The 15,868-nt window shown below is 36.0% G+C and overlaps 2 protein-coding genes across 7 annotated transcripts in view; one reads left to right on the top strand and one right to left on the bottom strand.

Annotated features, from left to right (window-relative positions):
* The window catches only part of LOC111327729 (uncharacterized), a 17,574-nt gene extending 7,622 nt beyond the window's left edge, over positions 1–9,952 (bottom strand). The window contains exons 1-5 of one of the 5 annotated variants that reach the window (XM_088743757.1): positions 9,909–9,952; positions 9,599–9,686; positions 2,550–2,655; positions 1,854–1,892; positions 1,316–1,387 (exon numbers count right to left, since the gene is read on the bottom strand). In XM_088743757.1, the coding sequence (XP_088599883.1) occupies positions 1,316–1,387; positions 1,854–1,892; positions 2,550–2,581 (143 nt within the window). In that variant the 5' untranslated portion in view covers positions 2,582–2,655; positions 9,599–9,686; positions 9,909–9,952. Of the gene's footprint in view, positions 1–1,315; positions 1,388–1,853; positions 1,893–2,549; positions 2,656–5,156; positions 5,877–6,212; positions 6,447–9,598; positions 9,699–9,908 lie in introns of those variants that run through there. The other 4 variants (XM_088743756.1, XM_022931969.2, XM_022931971.2 and 1 more) reach the window with 4 other exon arrangements.
* On the top strand, positions 9,615–15,122 carry LOC111327730 (uncharacterized). Of its 2 annotated transcripts, none has more exons than XM_022931974.2 (3): positions 9,615–9,775; positions 11,515–11,675; positions 13,249–15,122. In XM_022931974.2, exons 1-3 carry the CDS (start codon positions 9,663–9,665, stop codon positions 13,347–13,349), a joined length of 375 nt encoding a protein of 124 aa, XP_022787709.2. In that variant the 5' UTR covers positions 9,615–9,662; the 3' UTR covers positions 13,350–15,122. The 2 variants fall into 2 exon arrangements, 1 of the variants encoding a protein (XP_022787709.2); XR_002694557.2 differs by having other exon boundaries at positions 9,654–9,768.
* The last annotated feature ends 746 nt before the right edge of the window (positions 15,123–15,868 follow it).

Genomic DNA, 15,868 nt, shown 5'->3' on the forward strand with positions numbered 1-15,868 from the left:
GTCTGCAGTTATATATATATATATATATATATAGATATATATAATATACAGTAGGTAGCAATCAAACAAGACGACAAATGGTTTCTGTTAAACACTCATCAGACAGATTTAAATCTGTCTGATGAGTGTGTAAGCACGAAACTCCGTGTAACAGGAACCATGTGTCGTCTTATTTGATCGCTACCCACTGTATTGAGCTCTGCACATGTGTATTGAGCACTATTCAACGGTATCGGCTACTTCCTCACATGCATATTTAATATGTATGTATGTATATATATATATATATATATATATATATATAGATATAGCTCTTTGGCATACAAAGCTTTGCTTTCATGTCCAAATTGAGCACTCTATCTAGGATGAGTCATTGCCGTTGCAATTGCGCATGCTCGCTGGTTTACTCTAGTTTGAGCACTCTGGCATGGCTTAGACGATACCACAAAGGTTGGGTCGTTTGGGGTGACCGTCTCGGTTCTCCCCCATCCTAGCATTAGCACTGCACTGATGAGGCCCAGAAGGCCGAAACAGTACTGTCTGCAGTTAGTTATATATATATATATATATATACACATACACAAAGGAAAAGCACTTTAATGTGGAGACACTAAAACACAGGAAAATTTAAGGACTCCTAGGATTGTCGAAACATTTTTCTGGTTTTAGTGCTATTAGGAATTAAGATTTAAAAAGTATAAGTACATGTGGAAGTTATTGCATTAAGAAAGTCCAATGCAATTTGATCAATATGGGCGATTGGCGTAACCTTTCATCTCCTTCCTTTATTGCCCCACCTCTTTCTAAATAAAAAAATACTTATGGAGATCTTTGAAATGTATAAACAATAACAATTGATTAATTAATAAACTTTATTTACCCTGCAAAAAAATGTGTCAGCAATTCCATAAGGAACCGCTGGTATTAATACATGTGCAGCAAATATAAAACTATTAAAACTAAGCAAGACCGCAACACTCGGCGTTATATTATCTACTCTTTCCCGTAATGCGTGGATTCTTTAACATCTTAAGACCCTGAGTGTTGGTCCGGTCTGGGGCTCGTCCTCTCGCATGTACAACACCTCTCCGGCACTCCACATGTACAACACGAGCTAACCAAGCGCACTTTTTCACTACACGAGACGGGATAGCCGGCACAATTGTTTTCGTTGCCTTTTGTATCTTTTTTTACTCAAGCGTCCGTCGAATCGTGTTTGACTTTATCCGAACATTTGTTACAACAGCTTCTCGACAACATTACAAACAGAGGAAATGATCACGTGCAATTTCCGTAGCCATAAAAGACTTCTTACCTGTGCTTTGTTATTTCTTTGACAGCTTGAAAGTCGTTCGGTTCAACTTGTATTGCCACGCTTGAACACGTCCTGCGTGGAATAACAAACAACAACAAAAACAAGTATCAATGTATCATGAACTCGTAATAAAGAAACGGAGGACAAATACGTACTCTGGGTTGGTTATTTAAGCAAAGTTTAGCCGTTGTTTAACAAAACTGCGTTCTAAGCCGTCTTCAATGATTTAGCCAAACCTTTTGCTTTTATTTATTTTTGTAAACAGTGTCAAGAGGGCCGCCAGCTAACAGTGGAAGGACATTTATTTAATCAAATCAACTCTCTTTAAGAGAACCTCTGAGGCCCACTGCTTGCGTAAAACCACGGTTTGTTTGGCTTAGACCTCGTGTAAATAACTTGACCCTCCTTCACCCCTTGAAAAGGGTGAAGGAAAAAAAATGAGTGAATTAATTTTTTAAACTATTCAAACGTAATACATTAACAGGAAAGTTTGTTCTGCATGACCTGACAAAGATTCATAGCATTGAAAAGTTGTTACCGGATTTCGAAATCTCGTATATCCACTTGAGTACCGCACCTGAAAATAGTACAATAAAGCAAATGAGTGACCGCGCTGTTTTCTTCAGCAAGGAGTACAGCAGAGCAACCACACAAACTTGGAGACTACGAACAGTCTCTATTTCTCTAGTTTAGTCTGTTGCACGACACCACTACAAATCAGCGGGAGAAAGATAATCGTGAGGAAACAGTAATAATTTGAAGCCCCTTGATCTCTGGGAACGAGGCGCTCGCTTTACCGCTTACATCATTGATAAATTAGGACACTGGCGCTCTTAAAAACGTAGTAAGAAGGAATTAAAACATCTAACATTTTACGGTCTCTTCAGCGTTAATACTTTAACTGCCATGAGTGACCAACACAGAATTTCTCCTCAAAACATCGACACAATATAAACAGAAAAGTGACGAGAATAAAGAAAAATATGAATCGGGGGAAATGTTGCTTGATCCAATAACAAATTCTCCAAACAAATACCATAAGAATTATAAGGCAGACAGCAAGCAGAATGACTAATGAGTGAAAGGGTGAAATAAGGAATACGTATGGTGCTTTGCCCAATAGTTTCCTTCTCTGGTCAGGCTGTATTCCTTCTTATTTCCTTGTTCGTTTCGTTTCCTTTTTACTTGCTTTTCTTTTTTCAAGCTTGTCTCGATCATAATTTAATTTACTTACTCTACAACCGTCTCCTTTATTTCTGTCTCCATTTTTCCTGCTTCATGCGACTTGAGCGACAATATTGGATATTCTAAATATGGCCAGGTAATTGTCCTGTTATGAGCTGCAAAGAGGGCGGATCAACTGAACAGAGAGTCAGAAATGAACTATAGAAATCTATGGGATAAACACGGGACTCAAACAGGTCTTTCATCAACCAGGTTGTGTAGTTGAGGCTCTCTTCTGCTGTCCTTTCCACCCCCTCCCTTTCAGCGACCGGCGCTTGAATTTGCAATATCTGCGTTTAACTATATTGTTTCCGATTCAGTTTATGGTGGAGAGACCAGAAATTGAATATGCTAATTTGTCAATTCTTTTATCTTTCGTTGAATATATTTGGCAGGAAATTTTATTTATTTTTTTTCACTTAAAACTGGTGTCCTGGCGACAGTTGAGACTCAACAAGTAAATTCAAATGAAATAATTAGACAAGTAATTAGGTCTGTGACAATCGACAACAACCGGCAACAACATGATTACATGAATGGAAGATATCAAGAAATGTTAAATTTATTTTGAAGTACATGGTGTTTACTAAAATGAGTTGGCCTCTACGTCTCATGCATAAGTATTTCCACCAACATAAATACCAAAGAGAAAGAATTTCCAGCATTCAGTTTAAAGAATGTTTTTAACGGAATAACTGCATGATCTAGATAGAGTAAATGCATGAAATTCTCGTACCAAATACATGCAACTGCATTTAGGAGCTTTCAGCTGGCATCAATTATCATATAGAAAACCTGGCTTGTGGCTTGGCAGGTCTCAATTACCTTGAAGTTCATTGACAGAGAATTCCAACGGCTACTATTCCAAAACTTAGCAGCTTTGATCCCTCTCAGAAAGCTTTTCTTCTCGTCGATCCTAAGATCTTCTCAGTAGAGATATTTCATAAAAATTGTCATGATTGTTCTTGGAATTTTTCCAAAATTGAAGTTTTAACATAAAAAAGGATTCATCAAATTTTCGAATTTGTAAACACACACAGTTGAATCGCGAAAAAATGAACTCGATCAGAAAGGGAAATCCAAAAGAAATAGTTGGCCGTAGCTACTGAGAGTAATCACTCATTCAGGAAAGTGCTGGAAATCGTTTAGTGTAATTACTCCTGGTTATTGTTAGAGCCGTGGAAAAAACGTTTTCATCGAAATGCGAAGAAAACTCCTAATTAGATAGCAGTAGATCTACGGTAATGAAAGGAAAAATAAGAAACATTCTAAATCTTGTTAATTAGAGAAGCAAGGATACTTGCCTTTTTGAAAAGTATTCGAATTCAGTACGAATTCAGTTCAGAAAAAAATGTTTTGAAGTGCCGTTTTCCAGTTGTTGCCTGTCTAAATAAGTGTATTTTTTTAATTGATTACGTCATGGTATTAGCAGCTTTTCAATAAGTTGGTAAAAAAATAGTTCTAGCTTTTACTTCAAACCAAATTAGTTCAAGCCAAAACGGTAAAACGAGATGCGATTTAAAATTTTTCTCAACATAAAATCTCTTTTGTCGCAAGGGTCTCTGTAAGGAAACATTTCTTTGTAAAGAAAACTGTGTTGTTCGTCCGAAGGCAGGAGAGTCGTAGATAAATTTATTCCCATACCATTTAAACCTTGAGAAAAAAATATTATTTTATTGTAATTAGAAGTTGAAAAATTCTCCTTGGCCTTAACAAGCAGCTAAATTTGTTAATAAGCATAAGAAAATTAAACATGTTCTTGTAACTATCTGTTCAGCAAAACTTTTGAAATTCACAGATTGAGCTATGCAGTGCATTTAACATAAACTGATTCTGTTTTCGAATCTGAATCCCTCTGTAGTGCGATACAATTTGGGAAGGCACCAGAAACATTTTAAAGAAATGAATACAAGTGTCACGAATGAAAGTGATTATAATCTAGTGTAAGGCAATGCAAGTCTTTACTCTTCTCAAGAATGCCGAGTCAGTGCCATACAGTTTAAGCAGAACTAATAACTTATGTAATACAAACTCCAGCTTCGTGATAAAAACTAATTGTGTTTAGATTAAACTAAACTAATTTCTTCTCAGCGCGTTCACAGGCATTCATTGTTTTGGATGGATCAAGCTCAAATTAAAACATCCTTCAAAATTTGTCATTTAAACATTCGTAAAGAAAGAGTATGCAATGACATAAAGAGAATGTTATGTATGTTGATTTTTTATTTGCGTGATGGCGATCAGAAATCGAAAAAATCAAAACCTTCCGCTGAAATGCTTATTTCATAAAAAAATCGCAAATGATAAATCAAACTATTTCGACAGGAAAGTCAATGTCTCTAAGTCAATTTTTATCATGGTTTAGAAAGAATTCAATAAGTTTACAGCTCTAAACAAGCAAGGTAACAAAACAAAGAACAAATAATCTATATTTGGTATAAGGCGGAGAAACTTGTCAGAGGTATAGGAAGGGAAATGAAATACAAACAGTGGATTACGTAATCTATAAAATGTCCGTGTGGTAAATTATACAACGAAAACGAAGAAGAAAAAAAGAATAAAGAAAAAAATCGAAAATTTAAGGCAGATGAACTATTCCTGGATATTTGTTGTTTACCTGATTTATTTAGTAGAGTGCGCCAGGATGGAACTCAAAGCCTTTGTTTCAGATTCAGATGAAACTTGCCTCTAACAAAAACTGACATTTAATTAAGCTTTGAAGTCAGTCACGGATTGTAATATCTTTCAATTTGAAAGCCACGAAGACTTCAATCAAGAAACGGAAAAAATTAGCCAATATCCATCGAATGTATAGGCTCTTAATATGACATTTCCCTTTAATTTGTCCTATCTCGCTCTGATTGTATTTCTGTATGATTTAAACCGATGATAATTTGTGTCAATCTCTCAGGCTTTTGTATCCTTAAAAAATTTGTTTTAGTCCCTAAAAAAAATTGAAGTCTTAAAAGACGGTTTTAGCATTGAAAATGGTTTAATTTTTGAGGTAGATTGGCGTTTTTGTCCTATTGATATGTAACAAGAAAATTTTCCAAATTTGCTATGACCTAAACAAACTGCATTTCCTGTACATAACTCACGTTTGAAATCTTTTCTATCGAAACGAAGCTTACTTAAATATAATAGAGTATTGATCTTACGCCGATGTTGAAAAATTCAAATGGAAACTAGTAAATGTGAATATCCTCATGTAGGCTGAATAATTGTTATACACATATTTGAAAGAAAAATATTTGAATTACAAATTTACTGCTTATCTCATAACGGTAGCTTTTATATGGATTCAGTGCAGATTTAAATATTTGGTTTTTCTAGAAAAATATGATTTGTGCGTTCTTCTAGAAATCTCGGGCATTAAGACAAATTATGTTTCATGCTGTGTGCTGTTTTAAACAGAAAGTTTTCATTAATCTTTAACGCAACAGGGGATTTCTTGAAGTAAACTGCGTGGTGTGGAATCAATAGACTTCCTTGAGTGCCAATCTAGTTAAAAGTTTGCTTGCCTGGTCTTCCCACGACAGAGTTGCAGCTTAAACCATGTTGGTAAAAAAAAAAATTGCAAGCGAGAAGGAGTAATGTATTCAATTGTTTTGGGAGAGCCTTTAAGAAATTTCACAATGTACCAAACGAAAGACTTTTTGTAACAATTACTTACCTTTTCAACATGAATTAGATTGAAACCGACCAACCTTTAAGTTCACACCAGTATGTGAAAATAATATGAAATTATTTAACCGATATAAACTTCAAGGAATCTTGTACCACGACAAACCTGATGAAGCAATTCCATATTTAAAAACGACCAATGGGACATTCTCAACCACTGATGCAAAGCATCATTAATCGTTTCATCTTTGAGACCATTTAAAAATTCAGATTTTCTCAAGATTAAGCCTTAACTCTTAAACCGCATACAATTGGTCGGATTCTTTGACAAGAATTTGCATACTTCATATTTTGACCTTGATAATTTTAAGTCTTTTTTCCGTTTATTCTACCAATCGCATACAATGGTAATCGCAGTAAGACATCGTATTCAATCGAAAATATTACAAATTAGCCTGGCTTATATTCAAAAATCATTTTTATTTTTTTAGCGATAATGGGGCAGATAAGACAACTGAAAACGCATGAAATGCTTAGGTTTAGAAAAGTTCCCTGACACTAAAGCGTGATTTATTCATAAAGAACCATTTCTATCCAGGATGGACCTTAATATCGATTGTAGAGGAGCAACACCTCCAAAAAAAGATAAATAAATAAAGATAAATTAAAATAGTTCCTCTGTGTACGTGTCTGTGAGTGCATATCATCGGTGTTTGACCCTATTTCGATGTGTTATTCTATTCATAGTAAGGATGCCCTATCTTTTTGCTCTCTATTGTTAGTTTAGACAGCTGGTTCTCCTCTTTACAGTCCTTGTTAAATTGTTCGACAAAGGAAATTGTTTTGTCTGGTAAATTAATCTTATTTACTCTTCTTGGAAGGAGAAGTGTTTATGTTGGCTAGAAATTCGTTAAGTTTTTGCGTACAGCAATGGAAATAATATGTCTCAAGTAAAGAAGAAGAACACAACTGAACATGGCTCACTTGACGAATGAATTAAAACAGTTATGTACGTTATTCTTGTTTTCAGATTAAAAATTATTAGTTTATATTTCTGAGAAATGACCATCCCCACCCCCTTAGTATTCCCTGGACTCGAGTTCCTTAGCAAAGTAACCGCTATAACCTTGGTAGGCTGCAAAATAAACGCGGATGACTACCCTCTTTATCTCAGAATTCCCTGGCTTTGGTTCCTTAGCAACTGCCATGACGTCAAGAGGCATATATTTTGCAAAATACACGCGTCTTCTATTTTCCAGGGTTGATCAATTATAAATTGTGCAATTAACTAGTTTTGTTTCATTGAAGGTAAATTCACTTTTAATCACTTTCGTATTGTGTCTGGAAAAGTTTCGTCAATGTGCCAACAAACTTTATTTGTCTCAGTTATAATATTTTTGCAAAGAACTTCTCGAGGCTAAAGCGTGTATCAATCTCCCTTATGCTTTGGGGTAAAATAAATCATCTTTGCTCTTAGAGAGATGAAGGACACGCCAACAACTTGCCCCCTGAGGGACCTGGTACTGGCTTGGCTAACCCACTGTTCATTTGGACGCCAGTGTTTGTAATGACCAGAGAAAAGTAGATCATACAATCAGCTGGACAAGTTAGATATGTTTTGGATCAAACGTAAAGTCAAGGTAGTTAAAAAATAACCGTGTTTTAAGATGTTTTTAGGGACCGAAACGAAGTTAAGGTTCATGAATTAATACACAAAAACAGGAGCCCATCATGGGCTCCTGACAAAAAATAGAACAAGGCCACTATCGAACTCGTTACATTTCTCTGATGATTAGGTTCTAAGTGACATATACATTGAATTCATCTTTTTCCTTCAAGATTGTTGGTGCTATTTGAGGTTTTTTTTTCTCTGCTTGGTTATGAAAATTTTATTCCATACTTTCTTGTCTTTTGACGATAAAAGCTTGCGACAAAACGCTGCTTGATAACATTGTAAGATTTAAAACGATAAAAAGCTATAGAAAGCTAAAATCCACGACGTTTCGAAGTTATCATAACGTCATTATCAAGTCGAGAATGTATAAAAATAAGTTCTATAAATACTAAAAACGAACGATAAGAAAAAATAATTTGCGGATTAAACAAAAAGTTTAGCATGTACGGAGTACGTTTGCACGTTCAGATTAGGTTTGAATTTCTTAATATAAAGCATTTCAAACGCTAAACAATCAAATTTGCTTTGACACTTTCTCAGAATCTTAAAATGACTATCATTCAAACGATCCCTCCTACCATGCGCTTCATGAAAATGCTTGCCAATTGCCGAATTTTTAGTATTTATAGAGCTTATTTTTATACATTCTTGACTTGATAATGACGTTATGTTAACGTCGAAACGTCGTCGATTTTAGCTTTCTATAGCTTTTTATCGTTTTTAAATCTTACAATGTTATCAAGCAACGTTTTGTCGCAAGCGTTTATCGTCAAATGTTATTCCAAGTCACTTCTTTCGTGTCTTTGCTGTTGCTTGTGCGATGCAAGAGGTAAGTGCTCTTGTCGTGCTAATCATATTTAATTTGATTCAGTATAATCAACAACAACGAAAATGATATAGACTGTATAGAATTCAAAATGATTAGAAAGCACTGTAGTCAAGGAAGAGTAGTGTTTCAAGAATTTTCACGGTGACGGGTATAAAAATTTCACCCGATGGTAAATTATGAAAAAAAATTGCAAAATTCGTCAAGAATGTTTCAAATTACCAATATGTAAAAAGTAATTAATGAATAAAAAGGTAAAATGTAATTACCAAACCAACATTACTATGAATAATAGATTTGTTTGAAAAAAAGCCTGTTTAAGGATAAAGGCTGATAGTTTCGAAAGAAACTGTTTGGGGCTGCGTCGGTGGGGGTAACGAAATAATTTGGATAGACATGTTTGCAACAAAAGGCAGAATGGATAACTTTCAAAACAAAAATACTTGGTTCTTTTTTTTCATCACAGGAAGAGTGAAATAAAAACTTATAGAGAAAAGTGGTCGAAAAACAGTATGGCAATTTAATGCTACTTGTAGTACGTTGTCAGCTTGACAATTCAAAGATATTTTAAAGATTGCAGGGAAGATATATTCTCTTTGTGCCTTCCCGTTGATTTCCATTAAGATCTTGCGGTCATGGATTAGCTATTTCAAGAAAATGGTTGGGAGATTGTCACTTAAAATGTAAAGTTACCTGTCTCTGGTGAATCGCATAAAGCTTTAATACTAATTTATGATGTTGTTGTGATTCATCATATTTGTTCAAGATTTACTACGTATGTTTTTTCGTGCGTACTTCATACAACGTCATGTCTGACTGGGATTTTACTGACTTGGTCGAACATGAAAGCTATACAAATATGTTTATTTCGGTATAGATATATTTAATTAGGACACGTTGTGATGCATAAATGAATTTTAATGAACGGTCAAACCTGGACGTATCTCTTCATCTTGGTCAATGACGTCGCGATAATCCACTCAGACGCTGGTTAGTTGATGCGGATTGAGGCGCCTTTTTCACTAAATCGCATGAAGAAAATTGGAGAAGAGATGACAGTTATTCGAGAACAGCGAGTCACAATTGACAGAATGGAAGTTGAAGGTGAAGGGTCAGTACGGGAAAAACTCGTTCAGTTTACTCTGAGCTAATCACGAATTCATTTATGTTTGATTCTGCGAGGAAGAAAAATACGTTGTTTTATATGTCTACTTAGCTCTTAATCCCTAAAATATTCGACTTACTTTCCTATTCAGAGGTGACATAAATCTCAGGGCAGACGGTTCGAAGATGCCTGAAAAGCTTTTTTACGTTGGCACTCAGTTTTATGTTCTGGCAATTCCCATGGTCTAATATTAATATATGCGACCAGAAATTCTCCCACTAGTGTGAGTTTGTGGGTGTTGTGGTAATATGACACCCGGCCCTGACCTCAGGCTTACATTAAGCTAGCTCAGAAACCCCAAAGAGCTAAATTTAATGCCAGACTCGTAAACTGGAGATTACCTAGATTAAGTGGCGACTCGGTTATGAGAACTGACAAATATGGAGAAATAGCGTTATGTCTGGGTTCCTGAATTGAGTATCAGAGGCTCTTCATCGACGTTTAAAAAAGTTGTAGCGAAAATTGTGTCAAAACCAAGGAGTACAAGTCCCTTAACATGACGACCTTGACCTTTGCCAAGAGACCAGTCGTTATTTGTTTGGTGTGTCAAGATGAAATTTGGTTGTATCAATTAAGTTGAAATTGTAAATTAGCCACCGTAAAGAGTTAAAAAGCTGAAGTTTCGACGAAGGGCTAACGCTCGAAACGTCAGCTTTTTAACTTTTTACGGTGGCCAATTTACAATTTCAACTTAGTTGATACAACCAAATTACCCCCAACGACGCAGCAGCACAGTTTCTTTGGAGACTTACCCCCTTTATTCAAGATGAAATTTATCGGATGCACCTCATTCCCTTGCTCATTGGCATTTAACTGGTAGTCATTCATAACTCCCTTCCCATTTATACTCTGATCCGCCCTCATTTCCCGTGAAAACTATATGATTCCCTCAAAATCCTCCACCCCCCAGGTGATGATAAGGACTGCTCCTTATTTGGAAAGGTCATGTTTTTGGGAGTGCTGTTTCTAATGTTACGGAAAATTTAGTGATTTTTCTGTGTGTTTTGGAGCATGTCTATTTATACGTTTTCAATTCATTCGAGTTTCTTTCACTGAGATGTTTTAAAAATAAGAAAAAGCCAGAGTAGTTTTTGGAATAGTCAACTAAAACAATCTGCAATTTTCTGTGTGTCGGTACGTTTGATGACCATTACAATTGAAATTGTAGATAAATATAAGTGTTAATGATCTCTCCTGGAAAATTGGCAGCTGACTCTGTGCTCATAAGTTCGCTTTCCTTTCATAGGACAATTCTTCCACATTGCTGTTTTCCGAACTTAACACCAATATCTCGCGGAGAAGCAAAATTTTTCATCACTTCTCACTTTTATTTCCTATGCTGCTCTACCGTAATTAAGATAGGTGTTTTTGATAGATTCTTGCCGTCGTAAAAACAGCTGGAATATTTAAGTGAGAATCATTTGACTCCAAAAAGACATTTTCCGCTCTTTTGTGACTATATTCAAACATTGCAATATGTGTTATAATAGAACATCGCGCTCGTTGATATTTAAGCACGTACATCGTGAAGCTTTTTCGAGTCACGAAGTTGAGTATGCTAGAGAAAGCCCGGGCCCACTGATTCCGTAAAACCGTGGTTTAGGTTAGACCTCGTGTAAATAACCGGCCCTAAGATTTTTAAAAAGACGTGGTTTAAATGCTGTGTTGCAAAATTATAACTTCAGCGTTTTCCCCAACCCAAGTGTACCACCAGCCAGCTGTCCAAATATAGTATCACCCGACAGCCAAGAGCATCTTGAGGTAACATCTAAAGTATCAGAGGACTGCGTGGAACTTTTCTGCGGGTGTGACCCTCGGTATAAGTGGTACGATATCGAAGGAAAAGGTATTTTTTTGTCTCGACGCGAACCATGTTACCACAGGTAGCCCAGGCTCTTTCACGTACAGGCTCTTTCACAGTGATTATAGAGTTTGTATAGTGGTTTAGTTGGACTCGCTTTTGAGCTCCGTAAATATAAAATTGTGTAAAATAATCAAAGAAATAAAGTCTTAGCTTCATACAGAGTAGTCTTTGCTGTCCTTATCGCGATTTAAGGCCGTTTTGTTGAGTTTCAGCTTAACGTCCTACCACTACTAAAGAAGAGGGAAGGTAGGAAAGCTCTGTCTCACACACGCTCGCCAAAATCGCTCGAAAAACACACTCAAATACTTCCCCTTGAATCGAAATTAAGCAGCACAAAACCAAATAGTTGCCCTTCAAGTTCACCAAAACAAATCCCACAAAAGTTGGGTTGTCGAGCAACCAACCGGGCGAAAATCTCAAATTGACCGCCACTTAAACGCCATTTGAATCCGCGTCGGTCAAAACTTGTGCAGTCAAAAGTCCGTTACGACGCGGTCGGCCTGGACCTTAGCAAAATTAGGCCCAACGGGTAGCCCCACGATATGAATGATTAGTCAGAAATAAATACCAACCCACACGTGGACATTTAAATATCACGTCCTTTAAATGCTACAATCTCATTGGCCACAGTTGACAATAGCCATTTAGCAAAATATTCCCTGCAGTGGTAGGAGGTTGTGATAGTGGTAGTGGTAGTGGTAGGACGTTAAGCTGAAACACAGCAAAACGGCCTCAAATCGCGACAAGAACAGCACAGACTACTCTGTATGAAGGTAAGACTTTATTTCTTTGATTATTTCACACAACTTTATATTTACGGAGCTCAAAAGCGAGTCCAACTAAACCACTATACAAACTCTATAATAATCCACTGTGAAAGAGCCCGTGAGAGAGCCTGTGAGAGAGCCTGTGAGAGAGCCTGTGAGAGAGCCTGGGCTACCTGTGATGTTACATACAAATAAATAAATGAATAAAATGATCCGGTCAATTATGGTAATAGGACTATATGGAGTTCAATTCGGTCTGTAGCCCCGCAAGCGATCAACCAGATTGAACAAACGCGAGGTAGGAAGCCGATTTGTTAATAATTGTAACGAACATGATCACTAACCGAATTGGACGACTCGAAGTCCTGTTACCAATAGACAAGAACCATAAAACTTTCCGAAAAAATCAAAATGTATTCGCTGAAAGAAGGGCTAGGAATTCCAATATTCAAACGGTTAATCATTACATAGATTGACAAAAAACACTGAAAAGCTCGAGAAAACAGCTTTCTGGAGTACGGAAATCACTGGTAACTGTTATTAATTCAGTGATTGGGGATTCCTTTAAGTATAATAAATGTGATTGCCTGACGTAACAATCTAATAACAGGTGTCCAATTAAAACAAACTGTTTGATGATACAGTTCGATCAGAACTCAACAGAATTGTTATTATAAGTCAGTCCATCCACCAATTACAATCGAGGAAACTGTTTTTCATGGTTATAATTAACATCGAGATCGTTTTGTTGTAACTGAATCGTAAACTTAAACTTTTTTTTTCCCCAGGTGTATGCTGCCAATGCCTGTTCTGTTGTCCCTTTTTGGTGATATTCTTGTCCATACTTGCTGCAATCCTGCATTTCCTGTATTGGTATTTGTACGTTTGATAGCGGCAAACAATCTTTGTAGCAGCTGTAGTATATTACAAACACTGGCTGGTGTCAGTGACTCTGATGCAACTCCCAAATCACTTTCACCGAAAGTATGAATTTCATGACCAATCGGTTCATCAGGAAATAAACTGCTGGTAGTTAGAGAACTAACAATTAGCCGAATTTAGGGAACAACGTATAGCTGATGAGGAGTAGAAATAAGCTTATTATATACGCTCCTGAAGCCGGAGAGTCTTAATGTCCACGATTAATAAATACTCAAGTATGTGTTCGTTAGTGTCCCTCATATGCATCGACGGATGTGAAATTACGTTTGAGGTAAACTGCTTAACCTTAACTCCGACGAGTGACCAAGACAGAGTTTCTTCTTACAATGTTAGTACAATATCTAGTAGACAAGTGATGAGAATAAAGAAATTATCACTTAGAGGATTATTAATTGATCCGATATCAAATTCTCCGAATTGCATCATAAGTAGTGTATGGAATGCCGTAATGAGAATCACTAATGAGATCTTGAATGAATGAACTTTATTTATTGTCGATAGCGTGGGGATAGCAAAGGGCTCATGTATAAAACGCTCGACCAAAGGAAATATAAATTGAATAACAGATAAATATCAATATGAGATATAAAAGTTCATTAAACTATATACAATAAAAATTGATATAAAAGTTAAAAAAAAAAGAAAAAAAGCTACAAGATACAGCTCTGACATTGACATGCTTTATACTCTACCTTTTTGATTAATGATTTGAAATGCTGGACGGTATATTGTAGGAGCTGATTTGGTAGACAAAGGCAATTTATTCCACACATGGGCAATAAAGTAAGAAAAAGAATTATGCATAAAACGATTATTATAAGATGGTTGAGAGACGTTTAATCCACTACCTCGTAGGTTGTAGTTGGTAACCCTAGGCTTAAAAAAATTAGATATATAGTTAGGGCCGTGCATCCTAAAACTTTGGAAAAAGACAGTGAGCGAATGTTCGATACGTCTTTGCTCAAGTGAGGCCATTGAGGCAGTAGATAGACAAGATCTTGGGAGGGAAAGGGTAAAAAAAAATATCCCAAAGAATAAGCAAACCCAAGCTGTGCCGTCAGTGAAACCTTGCCTGAGATTGAAACGTTAAATATGCCATCAGTTCGCGAATGGCTTTAATCCTAAAATGTAAGTCGTCAACTATACTACTATATGATAGCGTGATGCGCTTCGATTTAAAAATATCCAGCAGCTGACAAACATGTATATTTATATATATAAAGTGTGACTTGATTTTCGTAGAACAGTGCTCAATACATAGAAGTAGAGCGAAGTATATATTGTGGGAGGAAAAAGACAAGTAAACTACAAGTTCATCCCTACAAGCCTGTTTCGTGGTCGCCCACTCATCAGGGGATTTAATGAGAAATAATAAGTAAATAGGCGTTGCCTTTGATGGCAGATATATTTTATTTACAAGACTCGTGATTGACATAATTCCGTACAGTGATTTGAAAGTGTTAGCTTATCATGTTTTAAACAAGTTTTCAGAAGAATCAATAAGAGAGAGAAGTAGGTTTTTATAATCTGTTCGCTTACCTGAATTTGCAAACCTGAAGAGAGAAACCTGTTTTTACGACCCGCCACAGAAGTAAGTTTCCCATCGCGTTTTTTAAATTTTGCCGCGATATTAAGACTTTATTTACGTTTTTTCTCAGTGTCGAATTAGGAACGTCACGTTCTCTTAGATCGAATAATAATTAAAGCTTGGATAATATTATACGGTTTGTGGTGTTCGTCTGAGCTGACCAGTTCCGAGTAATACATATATGTATATATTTATTTGGTATAATTTCAGAGCTGAGCAAAGAGTTTTCAGCAATCTGATTAGTCGAGAGGTTCCTTATATGATGCTATATAAACCGCTCCACGCGGTTTATATAAAATGTTAAAATAAAATGTTAATAAATGTTACTAAAATGTTATGATTTTAGAAATTTCTCTGTTGTTCAGCTCTGAAATTATACTAAAACAATTATTCGCCTCAGGTTCGGTGAAGATTGTCGAATAATCCCCTCGACTTCGTCGAAATTATCCATGTCAGTACCAAAGAAAATGTATAAAGAAGAATATGGAGAATATAAATACTGATGTCAAGGTAAAGGGTTAAAGTTACTGTCAAGGACAACACGGCTCTCTTTTAGAGGTTGGTGATAAAGAAATGAGCTATGGGTTTAAAAGAAATACTGAATTATCGAAGCAAATTTTATAGCTCTCTTACTTAAATTGAGCTTCTTTTCCGCGATAACCCTTAAAGAAAATAATTCTTTCCCCCGGCTAAACGTCTCATGCAAACTGCATTCGAAAGGGAAGGTCACAATAAAGTGATGAGCTTACTCTGTATTTGTGAGATTGGTGAGATGTAAGTGAGATGTAATTTAAGTCATTGCAAAAAAGAAGTCTAAAAAAAACATGATAATTTGATTTTATAAACTGAGTTGATAATATAAATTGGCCATCGTTAAG

The sequence above is a fragment of the Stylophora pistillata genome, chromosome 13 (assembly GCF_964205215.1).
Source record: "Stylophora pistillata chromosome 13, jaStyPist1.2, whole genome shotgun sequence".
In the NCBI taxonomy this organism is placed as follows: Eukaryota; Metazoa; Cnidaria; class Anthozoa; order Scleractinia; family Pocilloporidae; genus Stylophora; species Stylophora pistillata.

What these genes read in the sequence shown, in the direction of transcription:
- LOC111327730 (XM_022931974.2), top strand. Translation starts at nt 9,663, where the DNA reads ATGCGGATTGAGGCGCCTTTTTCACTAAATCGCATGAAGAAAATTGGA. An exon ending in ATGGAAGTTGAAGGTGAAGG is followed by an intron (nt 9,776 to 11,514) that starts GTCAGTACGGGA and finishes TTATAACTTCAG; the next exon opens with CGTTTTCCCCAACCCAAGTG. An exon ending in GTACGATATCGAAGGAAAAG is followed by an intron (nt 11,676 to 13,248) that starts GTATTTTTTTGT and finishes TTTTTTCCCCAG; the next exon opens with GTGTATGCTGCCAATGCCTG.